The 12664-nt window shown below is 29.6% G+C and overlaps 1 protein-coding gene across 1 annotated transcript in view; it reads right to left on the bottom strand.

Annotated features, from left to right (window-relative positions):
- LOC112692280 overlaps nucleotides 1-9975 on the bottom strand; it is a 15489-nt gene extending 5514 nt beyond the window's left edge. Inside the window, exons 1-8 of the mRNA XM_025566904.1 lie at nucleotides 9840-9975; nucleotides 9431-9501; nucleotides 8186-8402; nucleotides 7109-7240; nucleotides 6319-6506; nucleotides 5022-5178; nucleotides 3785-4143; nucleotides 66-265 (exon numbers count right to left, since the gene is read on the bottom strand). Coding sequence (XP_025422689.1) covers nucleotides 66-265; nucleotides 3785-4143; nucleotides 5022-5178; nucleotides 6319-6506; nucleotides 7109-7240; nucleotides 8186-8402; nucleotides 9431-9501; nucleotides 9840-9975 — 1460 coding nt within the window. The remainder of the gene's footprint in view (nucleotides 1-65; nucleotides 266-3784; nucleotides 4144-5021; nucleotides 5179-6318; nucleotides 6507-7108; nucleotides 7241-8185; nucleotides 8403-9430; nucleotides 9502-9839) is intronic.
- Nucleotides 9976-12664: the final 2689 nt, after the last annotated feature.

The raw sequence follows: 12664 nt of genomic DNA, 5'->3' as shown, positions 1-12664 counted from the left end.
GGGGGGGGGGGGGTTATATTATTACATATTATACACATTATTATATAAAAACTGTTGGCGCTTACGAATCAATATAGATGCCATGGAGCGCCATTAATTCAACATAGGCTAATCGACTAAAATATCGCTTGCGTTGCAAAACGTTTTCCTTTGTGCGGATCAACTCGGAAGGTTTCAAAACGCAGTAACGTGATTTAAACCGGGTAATTGTGCGACAACAAGATGATTGAAACAAATAAGATGTAATTACCGGAAAATTAATTAACTAACACACCAGACACACGAACATCGTCTCGATCCCGAACTGGGATAACTAGAAATACGATCAACAACATGGTTCCCAAAAACTCTCGGCTTCTCGTGGTAGAGTTTTTTTTCTGATAACATTTACTGCGACACTGTCCCAGGCCAGCGGACCGACTCACAGTGGGCCAGAATATAAAATAATGGGACAAAAATAGAAAAACAAAACTACTAAGATAAATGTTTATTTAATGTAATTAGATAAGGTATTCTTATATACATAAGTTGATAAAATTGTGTCCAAAGTAACATAAATATCTCGTTCATTCTATATAATTATTACACAAAGTCGTTGTACGAACATTCAACGTTTTATAATAAAATATTACATTTATCGAAATATTATTTTATTATGGGCTACTATGTATAGCCTAACCATGTATAAATAGAAAAAGATGTGTAACACAATATTATATAAATTGCGTAAGACAGCATATTATTATATTTAACTAATTGGTCGTAAGCCGAGTAATAATTGGAAGGTGCGTCAAATGTTAATCTATATTCCTAGCATATTATATTAGGAACAAGGCCTATCGCTGAATATTGCCAAAACAAGTCCTATAACGTCAATGGAGCAATATAAAAGGTTGATGAAAACGAACACAATTCAGATGAGTTCTAGTCACGGAACTAAAAGCAACTTCACGTCACTCAGTATCAGAATTTTGTTAAACACTTTGAATTATACAATAAACGTATAAAATGTATTAAAAAGTTAAAGCCTTATGTCTAATTAATTAAAATTAAATACATCTTCGACTGCACAATTTTAAATCGAGCCGGTGGCACGTAACAATTTATTCTTGTATTAATTTGTTATAATTAGAGCTCGGATGTTAATAACCAAAATTTCATAAAAATATGCACTCATATGCCATAAAATGTGTTAAATATTCCTATTTTTTCGACAAATATATGCAAAAAAATAGTTAATATTAATTTAAAAAACGTATATACTTGAATGTATAAACGAATGTGTATTTAAAATTACTTTATTACAAAAAACACAGCTAATATATATATAAAAAAATTAATTAATATAATATATAATATATTTATTTATTAATTTATTTATTTTTTTTATATATATATTAGTTTAAAAATTTATCTAAGTTAAATTTTACATAGATTAAGCACTTTAAGTATTAGGATTACACTGTATATGTATATGCATTTATATGCTCAAAAATTTCAAACATACAAATATATGCAAAATAAGTTTGAATATTTGCAATCAATATTTCACGAATCGAATTTATATCATATTAGGGTATAATTTTGGTTACGCGAAAAAAATATGCCGTCATAAACATCCAAATTCTAGTTATAATTATCGTGAATTCTGCGCAGATAATTAGTTTAGATAAAATTGTATTATATTTACTAAAAAAAGCAGTTATTTAATGTAAATATATTACTAGAATAGTGTATATATATAACTTAACATACTATTACAATTTTACCGATAGTATAATTATATTTTAAATCTATAAAAAATGCCCTGCACTTCCCGACTTATTTCTTTTTTACCTTCTTTTGGTAAAACTTATACAAAATTATATATACATGTCAATAACTGCCAATAACTGCCTATTTGAAACTTATGGAAATTTAAATATATTATTATTTATATTATTGATAAGATTTCACGTCGAGAATTGTATCAATCCGTTTTACTTTCTCGTAATAAAAATAAAACCCAAATAAAAAACGAACTTATTTAATAAATTTTAAATAAAAATAATATACCAGAAGCTACAAATAAATTTAAAAAATCAGTTGACAGATTTTATTCTGAGTTTTATAGAAAATGGCAAATTTAAAATCGTACAGTTAAACGTACGTAAATGTACGTTAAATGTACGTAAACTCGTACAGTTTTTGATAGTAAATTTAACTCTTGGTTAGATTTAAAATTCAAATTTTCTAACCACATTTCAAATAAAACATTGGCTAAGCCTACGCCTGGTTGTTCAAGAAGTCGGCCAAAAAAATTATATTCAGACTGCAGTGAACAAATTAAAAGAAGAAAAATACTAAATTTAATAAAAACTGATCCTGCTTTCTAAGAAACTATCTCTTGCAAATAAAATTGTTCTTCAAAATGCTGGTCAATTAGAGGCTGTTTAAATAATTAATGAAGCTACTATGACAACTGTAACACGTGCCTCTAAAATAATATATATAAAAAATATGGTTATAGATGCCAATAGTATCAATATAACCTTATTCGTTTTCAAGCAAAAAATAAAAATGCAAACATCATATAATTTAGTTTGAGAATCAAAACATTTTAGTCACCCCAGTGATGAATCAATTTCATAGGCGCAATTAGGGAGGGGGGACACAATAGGGTTTTTAGTACTCCTGAATTCAAATATAGCACTCTTGTTTTTTTTCAGATCTATATAATCTATAATTATTACAGTTTGTTTTCAGCAATTTCAACACCCCCAATATTTGGGCTGTAGTTGCACCCTTGATTAATTTGTATTAATAAATTAAATGCGGAAATAAAACTGCAATGATTACTTAAACATACCATAACTCGTATATTTAAAACTATTGATTATCGAAATAAGCGAATTACCATAACAGATTTACTCAATAATCTTCTCATATCATCAGATCTGTTAATATCTTACTTAAGAAAATCTTATAATTATAAGCCAAAAACACTTTTACCAGATGCAAAATTACTTCTAGCACGCGATTTTGAAGATTATGAAACTCAAAATAATGAACAAGTTCACAATATAACAGTAACACTAAAAATAATAGCAATAATAAGCTGTGAAAATTTAAATAAAAATAAAAATAAAAAATTGTTTAATGTCAACTTAGTTTTGTAATATATAAGTGAAATGGTATTTGAATAACATTAAAAACAACTTTTAAATATTTTGAAGTTGTTAAAAATTTTATTCCCATTATTTTATATTTTGACCCACTGTGCGACTATTCGAATCGATTAAAACGTTAAATTATTATGACGAGATCTCGTATGATGAGTATACTGCTGAGCGAGCGTCGTAAATCATAAAGGTGATCATATAGTGGAGCAAGTACCTACATTGGCGCGATTCGAGTCACTTGACCAGGGGTACTAGATTTATGCGAACGGCATTGATGCATCTTTAACAGCATGGAAAGCCGTTGAAGGTTTGCTGTACTCTCGTAATCGTGTTAAAACAACGAACGTAAATTGTTCAATATAAAATATATCCGAAAATCGACGACAAATATAAACAATAAACAAACTGGTACCGCTGCGTTTGATGCCAAAGTAGGGGAAAATACAAGCGAACAACTAGGACGAAAAAACGTTGTTTACTGTCCTTCCAGATGCATCGAGTGACGTGGTAACGAAACGCGATACTGCGGTAACCGATTCACCGGGAATGCTAATGTAATACCGAACCGTGACCAACTACGACCGACCGTGTCGGGTTTATCGGGTTCGTTACCGGCCGTTAACGGACGACGTGGACGTTTCGTAGTTAGCGCTGTCAATATCGATCGCCGTCTGCGTCACATTCAATGCTTTCTTCTCGGCTAGCCAGTCATCGTCCGACGACGACTGGTCGGCCCAACTCGCCGGGTCGTACGGTACCGAGAGATCAGCCTTTAGCCACCCGTAAGGTAACCGGTCGGTCGACTCTTCTCTGCCGCTGGACGATGACGAGGACGACGGCAGTTGCTCGATCACGGACATTGTGCTCTGCGAGGATTCCGAATCGGAAAACGTGAACAGTGATGAGCTTCGGACCGGCATTTTAATCGGATCACGTCCGCCATCCATCTCTTCTAGAGACCACGTGTCTTCCTCCTCCATTTCTGCGATAATTAAACGTGTTTCTCATTATCATTATTATAAACCAGAGACCGGGAATTACCCCGCTAAATGAATTAATTGCGTTCGAATATAACGGGAATTCATAAGTTTGATGTTCCCTGGTCGTCCCTGGTCTACTTGTTTATAAGCCTATTGTATTAATAACACACAATACGAAGTCACACTATACTTTCGATGTGCCCCAGTGACGTATTCAAGGTAACGGGGGCTGCAAGCTCTCTCACAATGATTCAGAGGATCTTAAATTACGTAGTAGCATCTTAATCTCAAATAATATAAAAATATTAGAGTCCCCCATACTCTGTTTCCATAATCAAACGTATAACCCATAAGTGATTTACTGTCTAAAATTTAGATTTTTAAAATGTTATTTTTTCTTCTTAATACTTATTTAACACTTATTATATAGGTTTTTTTTCGTAATATGATACATAAATGATCAGCCTTAACCCTTCAAAAAGAAATCAAATAAAATGTCCAGATACGACACTAGGTAATACACAGGCTACGGAAATCGTAAGAAAAAAAACACCAATAAAACATATTCTCATGAAAGTACATTATAGTTCGTCCCGTAAGTGACGTGTGTCTTTTTAGTCGTCAGTGAAATGAGTTAACAGCGATGGTACGGTCTCCGTTTTCGGAATTCTATACATTGACAGGCAACGCTGGATGTGACAATAGTGTCAAATCAGAAGTGTCACAATACTAACGGTCGGATGGATAGTTAGAAAACGTCTTAAAAACAAATATTCTTCATTTCTGATTAAAACTTAGCAATACTTTCATTTCTCAATATCGCTAACCATACTGTTTGGTCGGTATTAGTAGGTAATATTAACACACTATTGGCATGTACCGAAAAAAATAGATTCGGATGAGTGAGATTCGATAATCAGTTCTTCGTCTTCTTGTATAGATCCTAACATTAACGGTGGCCGATATAACATTTTCTGCAATGGATGTTCAGGGTATTCGATTTTCATTCGTGCTTTTATTGAGTTCTCGTTTTCCGTCTACACAAATCAAAACATCATCATTGTTTTATTTTTTCGATGTAAACACATGTACATATTAAAACACATAGTGTCTAACCTAACCTGTCAGTCTGTGTATGATTACAACCGTTAAATATGTGCAAAATATTGGTAAAAGTTGACGTATTACAGAGAAGTAACATACAGGTAATATACATTTTATAAACTTTTATTCAATTACCCTTACCTCGCACAGATTAAATAGGTTGTGTAGGATTTTTTTTAACCATCTTAATTTTATTTTGAAAATGTGTATCATAGAAATCAAAAATTATATTATATTTCTATTTATAGTAAGCAGAATGAAAAATACGAACAATTAAAAATCTCACTTTTGAATATTTGTACCGAACTATTTGCTGTTATTTGCTAGTCAAGTAATTGAATTATTAAAGAAGATCAAATCGTTGTGGTACGATTTAAAAATACAACCCAATTCTACGACTAATTGTTTTCGTTTTTCACATGTATACAACCAATTTAATATAGTAAATGTTAATTTTTTTTTTTAACGATATTTAGTAACCACACCTCATAATGACATGCCTCAATCCAGTGGCGACGGGAAGTTTTTCTACTCGAATCACCAGTTTCATAGGATTATCTACCCACCCACCTACCAATAATATTTATACGAAGTAACTGCGTGTATAAATATTTATTTGTATAAATTATAAGTTAAATTTTAGTATTTAACATTTCATATTATTATTATAATGTGTTCAGTGTATGATTATTCTTTCTAAATAATTATTTTCTTGGCTTTCTTTTTACAAAGACCACCTACCACCATTTTTTCATGAATCGTGTAATTCAAATATAACCCCTTCGCGCCGCCACTGCCTCAATCGTTGCAAATGTATAGCCAAGTTCATTTACCTTATAAATTATTTTTTTCTGATTAAATCACGTTTATAAATAGGTACACGTTGTACTCGCATTTACAAATCAAATGTTGTAATAATGTAGAATTTTATTGAAAATTCGCGTCAAATTTTTAACAGTTTCCTAAACTCGTTACAGTTACTTTCGAGACAGTTACCAACATCCATAGTAAGTAATTATATATTAGTAGCAATATTAGTATTATTGTTCCGTATACGTGTATATGTTTTTTACCTCTGTTTTTTGAAGCTTTTGTTGTTCTATGACTTTTAACTGTTCACTCATTTTTTGTTTTTTTACTTTCATGTTGTGCCACTGAATTTTTTTCTCTTCGGTCCTCGAAATAATGGGTTCAGGTAACGGTTCCAAATAGGGAGAATCATATTTGATTAGTGTTCGTTTTGGTAGTCTTATATATTTAACTAAAATCATAAATCAAAATTTAACTACTGTGTTAAGACGTTCACATTCGTCACAATTCTATTTCAAGTTCATAATTTGATAACGACTGTTTCATCAACATCAAATTTACATAATAATATTATTTCTAATAGTATACATGGAGCGATAGTATATATACATAGTATATGTATACAACGTATAGTGTATACATACGCTTTGCATTTCTTGATTACTTATTGGTATATTGTTTATTTTATTGGAAATTAAATGTAAAATGGATACTTGGTTCAAATATCAATAGACAAAATATTAAATATTATAGCATCAGAACTACAGTAGAAAAAGTTCGTTTAAAAATTATAAATATTATATATTTAATATTTATTATATTATAAATTACTTTGACGGTGGCGGCGAAGACTCTTGGAGAGTCATAAAGCCAAGAAGAAGAAAAATATTATAAATTATAATAAATAGTTGTATAATATTTGAGATAAAAAAACAATAATTTCTATACTATTAAGACTAAACTAAATTTAAGTATTCTCTGAGAGCACATAAAGATTATATAACGGTAAAATATTATTTATTATTTCAATATTCAGTAATCGTCTATCCTTACGCATTTTGTCAGGTACCGGTTTTGGTAGGCAATAATCCAGCCTTTTGATTAAGTTTGGAAATTCAAGGTAAACAATACCAGTCATTAATATTCGCACGTCCACTGAATACTTAACTGCATTATTATTTTGGCCTGAAAAAATTGTGTTAAGTATATTTTTCAAGCAAACACAATAGCCGTAATAACATTCATAAACTTTTACTGGAAGCGGAGATGAGAAAACCAAACCAATTGATGTAATTTTTTTAGTTACCTATGCAATGATTTTAATGAATTTTGTAAAATTGTCGATAAATATAATATTTACTCAACAAGAACTAAATACAGTCCACGTGTGATTCTGTGTCATGGGTCGAAAAGAAATATTTTCCATCCAGGGCGTCCGCAGGAATTTATCAAGGGGGCAAGGTATTTAAATTTTTTAATTTTTGTTTCATTATCTAATTAGTGATAAAGTACCTTATTGTTTTTGACGTGTTTTCTATCATATATAAGTAGGGAACGTAAAAAATTAAATTATTAATTATGTGTATAGTTAGAACGTTAGAATTTGATCTTACAGTATTAATTTTAATTAATTAATATGTAACTTTAAATCAAAAATGCATTTTATTTATATAAATAAAATAAAACCATTGATTTGATATTTTGAGGTTACTTATAAAATTAAATGTTTTTAGCTTCTATAAAATAAATAAAGAACTACCTATTACCAAACCATTTAATATTTACTAAATTTAAATATTCACATATAAAATTCGAAACAGTGCATCGAAAACCGATGATTTAAGAGGGCGCAACAATGAAAAAAATATGTAATACGCCCATGAAGATCCTCATAACATTTGTCGACTAAGTGTCGACCGTGGCATTCAACGTTTCAAAAAATGTTTTTAATTTAAAAAAATATTTATTTTGTGATATTTTATACTACATAATGGTTGTGATAATTGACCTATGAAAAAGCCAAGGGGGGCATATGCACCCTACTTCTTACCCTCTGCGGATGCATTTGGTTCAATCATAACATTTTTTAAATTGTTCAGGAGACTGATTTTAAAAACTATTATTATTCACCAATTTGTACACGGTTGTTCATTTTCATCACGTAATTTTTTATTTCCATTAAATAAAAAACCGGGTCAAGTTCGCTGACGACCTTGGCGTATGTAGCCACGGTATCCGGGATAAAAGTGCGCACTCCAAGAGTTTTGATCGCGTGTTTTGAGTATTGTGACGTGCACACATCGTAGTCATTCCTCATACTATTACGAAACTTATCCAAGATATCAATCTGCTTACAAGTAATTTTTATAAAGTAAATGATAATTGATTTCAATAAAGTGGTAATCATATCACAGCTAAACAGCATAACAGTAGTTTAGATGGAAAAAACGTAACGATTGGAATACAAAAAAATATGCATATAGTGTCTTAATTTGATTTTTAAATAATATTCATCCACACAAATATTTGATCTGATTTACTTACTACGAATGATTCTATGGCATATTATTTAGAACTTAAGGGTTTTATTTTTTGTGAAAATATAAGCAACTTATTAAGTTCTTTTTGAAAAAATATAGTTTTAATTAGCTTATACTTCACGATATTTTTTATACACTACTTCAAGGTTGCAGTCGAAGTAAATTAATTTTTAAAAGTCAATTATACGTGTGATTTGTGAATTATTTTAAAATAAACCACGTGATTTATAATTAATTGAAAATGTAAATTTTTTTTACAAAAATATATAAATAAATATTTTTTTATTTAAAATCTCAAGGCATCAACTTATTGACGTGTTTAATTAAAGCCGTATAAACAGCTTGAAATATCCATTAAAAATATTCTAAATGATTATCATAGTTATTGACAAAGACTCATGTAATAGTCGTAAAGTCGCAAAAAATATGCGTTGATACGAACTAATAAACCAAAATACTTAGCATAGACTATGTAACATTAAATAGAAAAATAATTTTATCCCATGAAAATACAAAATTTTAAAATCAAATTAAAAAATAATAATCGTGTAAACGTCACAATATTTAGTTATTTATAAAAGATCAGTGTGCACAGTGTTTATTTCAGACCTTCTATGCCGTGAAGGGGGGCGTACATTTTCGAACGGTTATGTGGTTTTATGATAGAGAATAAATACTTTTTTTTTCGGTGGTATAATTTATCCCCCCCAATCACCCCTGAAATGAACACTGTATAGGCAATTCTGAAGGTTTATTTTTTGGCCGGTTGATTTTTTTTTTTTTTTTTTAAATACTTGTAAAAACATATTTTCAATTTTGTGTTTATGTGTCTGACCTGATTGACTGATAGCTCTTGGTACCATCGCGGCCCCGTGTTATCAATGGTTCTTTTATTTTTTACAATTTCTGAGGAAAAAAAGAAAAAAATGCAGTGTTATTAGAACAGTAGAATGTAGTTGGGTGGTAACAGTCTTAAGGTGCGATCCCACGGCAAATGACTTAGTATAGCGCGGTACAACGAACGCGTCGTGGGACTGGTGTGGCGCGGTGCGGCTCGTGTAAGCGCGGCGCGGCGCAACCGTTCCCGATGATTGTCGGTTTTTGTGTCCCGCGTCCAAAAGGAAATTGGCGCGGAGCGTGTAAACGCCTGGAAACGCGCCGTGGGATTACGTAGAAGCGCGTCTGTCAGCGCGATATATAGTCGAATAACGAGCCGTTGGATCACACCTTTACAGGGTACGTACTTATTAGCTTTTCACGCCTTAGAAATTGCTTCCGGGCTCTTCGGTAATTTTTAATCCGAGCTGAGTACTTTTCGTTCAGTTCCCTTTCTACCTTCTCCTCGTAAAATTCGCGGTATCCTTCTCTCAGTTTAGGCATTTTCTCCTACGAGTATTTTTATTATGGTGATATACAGGGATTATTCTAAGGATTTTTATCAACTACGCATTTTGTTTAAATAAGCCTATCAAAATAGAACTATGATCTCAAAATATACTGTCAAATTGTTGTTAAAAATGATAAAATGTGTAGCTTCTATGTGAAGTCATTTAAAATGTAATGTATTTAAAAGATATAAAGCAATTTACATTCGTGTTCAAAGTATTTATTTTTTTTTTAATATTTTTTAATCAATTTCATTTTTACTTTGTTTTTAAATCATAATGTAATGTATAAAATAACACTAAACAACATCGAATTAAAAATCAATTACGCAAAATTATATTATCAAGTGCGCATATACCTTTTCCAAATACGCAAAATAAGCCCAACTGCGCTTTAGAATAAGCCCTGGTGATATACAAATATATACGTAACAGCCGTCACCGAACGAAGACTACTTTTATTGTTCCCAAAATTAAATACAACATATTCCGAAAATATCATCTATCCAGTTTAGTAAGTATTATATTAATATTTCAATACTATTTAACACCGAGAAAACTGTTAAGTCATTAGTGAACACTGATTAATTAACATAGTTTAATTTAATATTGTATTTGTTAATTTATATAGTTTCAGAGTTAACAAATCAAATTACAAAATTTCCGGTCACAAATAAAGATTTACACGAGAAATCGAAATCTAATTAAGTCTTATAAAAATAAAAAACCTTCACACAAGAATATTAATAAACTTGAGCTATAAAATGTTGATAATATTCTTAGTATGCACTATGAGTATGACAACAGAGTGCCTAACATTTGCCCACACTTTTAAATTTTTTTTAAATATTTGATTGTTAAACTTTTTTTTCCGATATTTCGTTAAAATACTTAAAAAAATAAAAAAATTGTAAAATATATTTTTGGTTGTTTGATTAAAATTAAGTTTCAAGTGTATTTTGCATCAAAATATTACTAATAAATTTTAATTCTTGGATCATGATTGATTATTACTTGACATATATTATTCAAATGATGATGGGAAATTGTTTTGTTTTTATTGGTCGTTTTTTAGTAGTATTTTTACAAAATTTTAAAATCAAATAAAAAAATTAAAAAATTGTACAAACGTAACAAAATTAAATGAATTGTAATCAATGTTACACCGAACATTAATAACTAAAAATAAAACTGTAACAATATTTAAATAAGAGTCTTATAAATATAACTGTAGTCTTGTATAATTTAATAGAAAAATAGTTTTACTCACAGATTTTTTTCACTTACTCACAATAATGAGTGATTTTGATTTATATGTGTAAATCGCAAATGCTAATTTATCATAAATTTCATAATTTAAATTAAAATAATAACAATAAACTTTGTTTATTTCAATTTTAGACAAATAAACACAGACAAGGTATACATGGAAATAGTGTATACAAACATTTAACGACAAAATATGGTCAATGCTGGTTCTATCTAACCTAACCTGGATCTATGAAAGGGAAGCAAGTGTACATATATGCTTGCCCTAGGCACTGTTGGTATAAGAATACTCTTAAGTTCATAAAAAAAAAAGTCATGAACATACCCCATAATTTCACATACGTAAGGGCGTTGTATTTTTATTAGCTCCGGAAGTAAAATATATACCTATGGGGATTTTTATTCAACAAAATAATTTTAAAAAGCCTGTTTGATTTTCGTTATATATTACTTGCATGACAATAGATTAAAACTTTCATATAATTTTTCTGGCAACGGCAATGACGATGGCATTTTGGCACCTTACACAGTTCAATCAACTCAAATAAAAATATGAATGCGAACAGCATCTTTTGTCCGAAATACTCAATCCATTTCTTAATGAACGTAATATCGTCTCCTTTAAGCGATTGATATTTTTTTAATGCTGATAATGTTTTGATTATTGTATTATTTTGTGTTTTATTATTAGGGTTCGGGACTTGTATTGCATTTGCATATTACTTAATAATGACCGCAGAATAGTATAAGTAAGATTTAAATTAGTTTTAATTCATAACAGATTTAAATACAAAAATTTTAACTGCATATTTTCGCATATTTTGCTGTTTTCTGAGCAAAATGCATATTTAACAAATTTTGGCATTTCATTTTTATTTATAGCATATTTACGCAGTTTTTTTTTATGTTTAGAACATTTATTTTAAAGGTTAACTTTATTTATTTTTTACTTTCATACGTTGTTCAATATATCTAATCACTCGTAATAAGTAATTGTTTCTCCATATAACTCGGTTTATTAAGGCTGAACAAGCCATTTTTTAAATTTAGTGAAATTTATAATTTTTTTTTCTAAGTTACTGAAAATTTTGTTTTTTAAGGGGTTAAAAATGATGATGAATATCGATTATATTGTGTTTTATATTAAGTCTTCTAGGTTCAATAATAAATATTATAGAGATTGAACTACATATAATTATTTGGTAGGACATATTGAAAAGCACCTCAATAGATTTTTTAAATTAATTCTCCTGTTTGACCAGAAAATTAAGTATCAAAAAGTTATTTTTTAAATAGGAGACTTTTTAGACATTTTATACATTTAAAAACTAATTATTTTAAAAATATAAAAAATCTCAACGAGATGCCCTGAAGAAAATGTTTATTTATCCAACTCAGCTTTTCAATTTAAAAAA

This window comes from Sipha flava, unplaced genomic scaffold, assembly GCF_003268045.1.
Source record: "Sipha flava isolate LNK unplaced genomic scaffold, YSA_version1 116_pilon_pilon, whole genome shotgun sequence".
Classification (NCBI taxonomy): Eukaryota; Metazoa; Arthropoda; class Insecta; order Hemiptera; family Aphididae; genus Sipha; species Sipha flava.
This window is presented reverse-complemented; position numbering and strand designations above follow the sequence as displayed.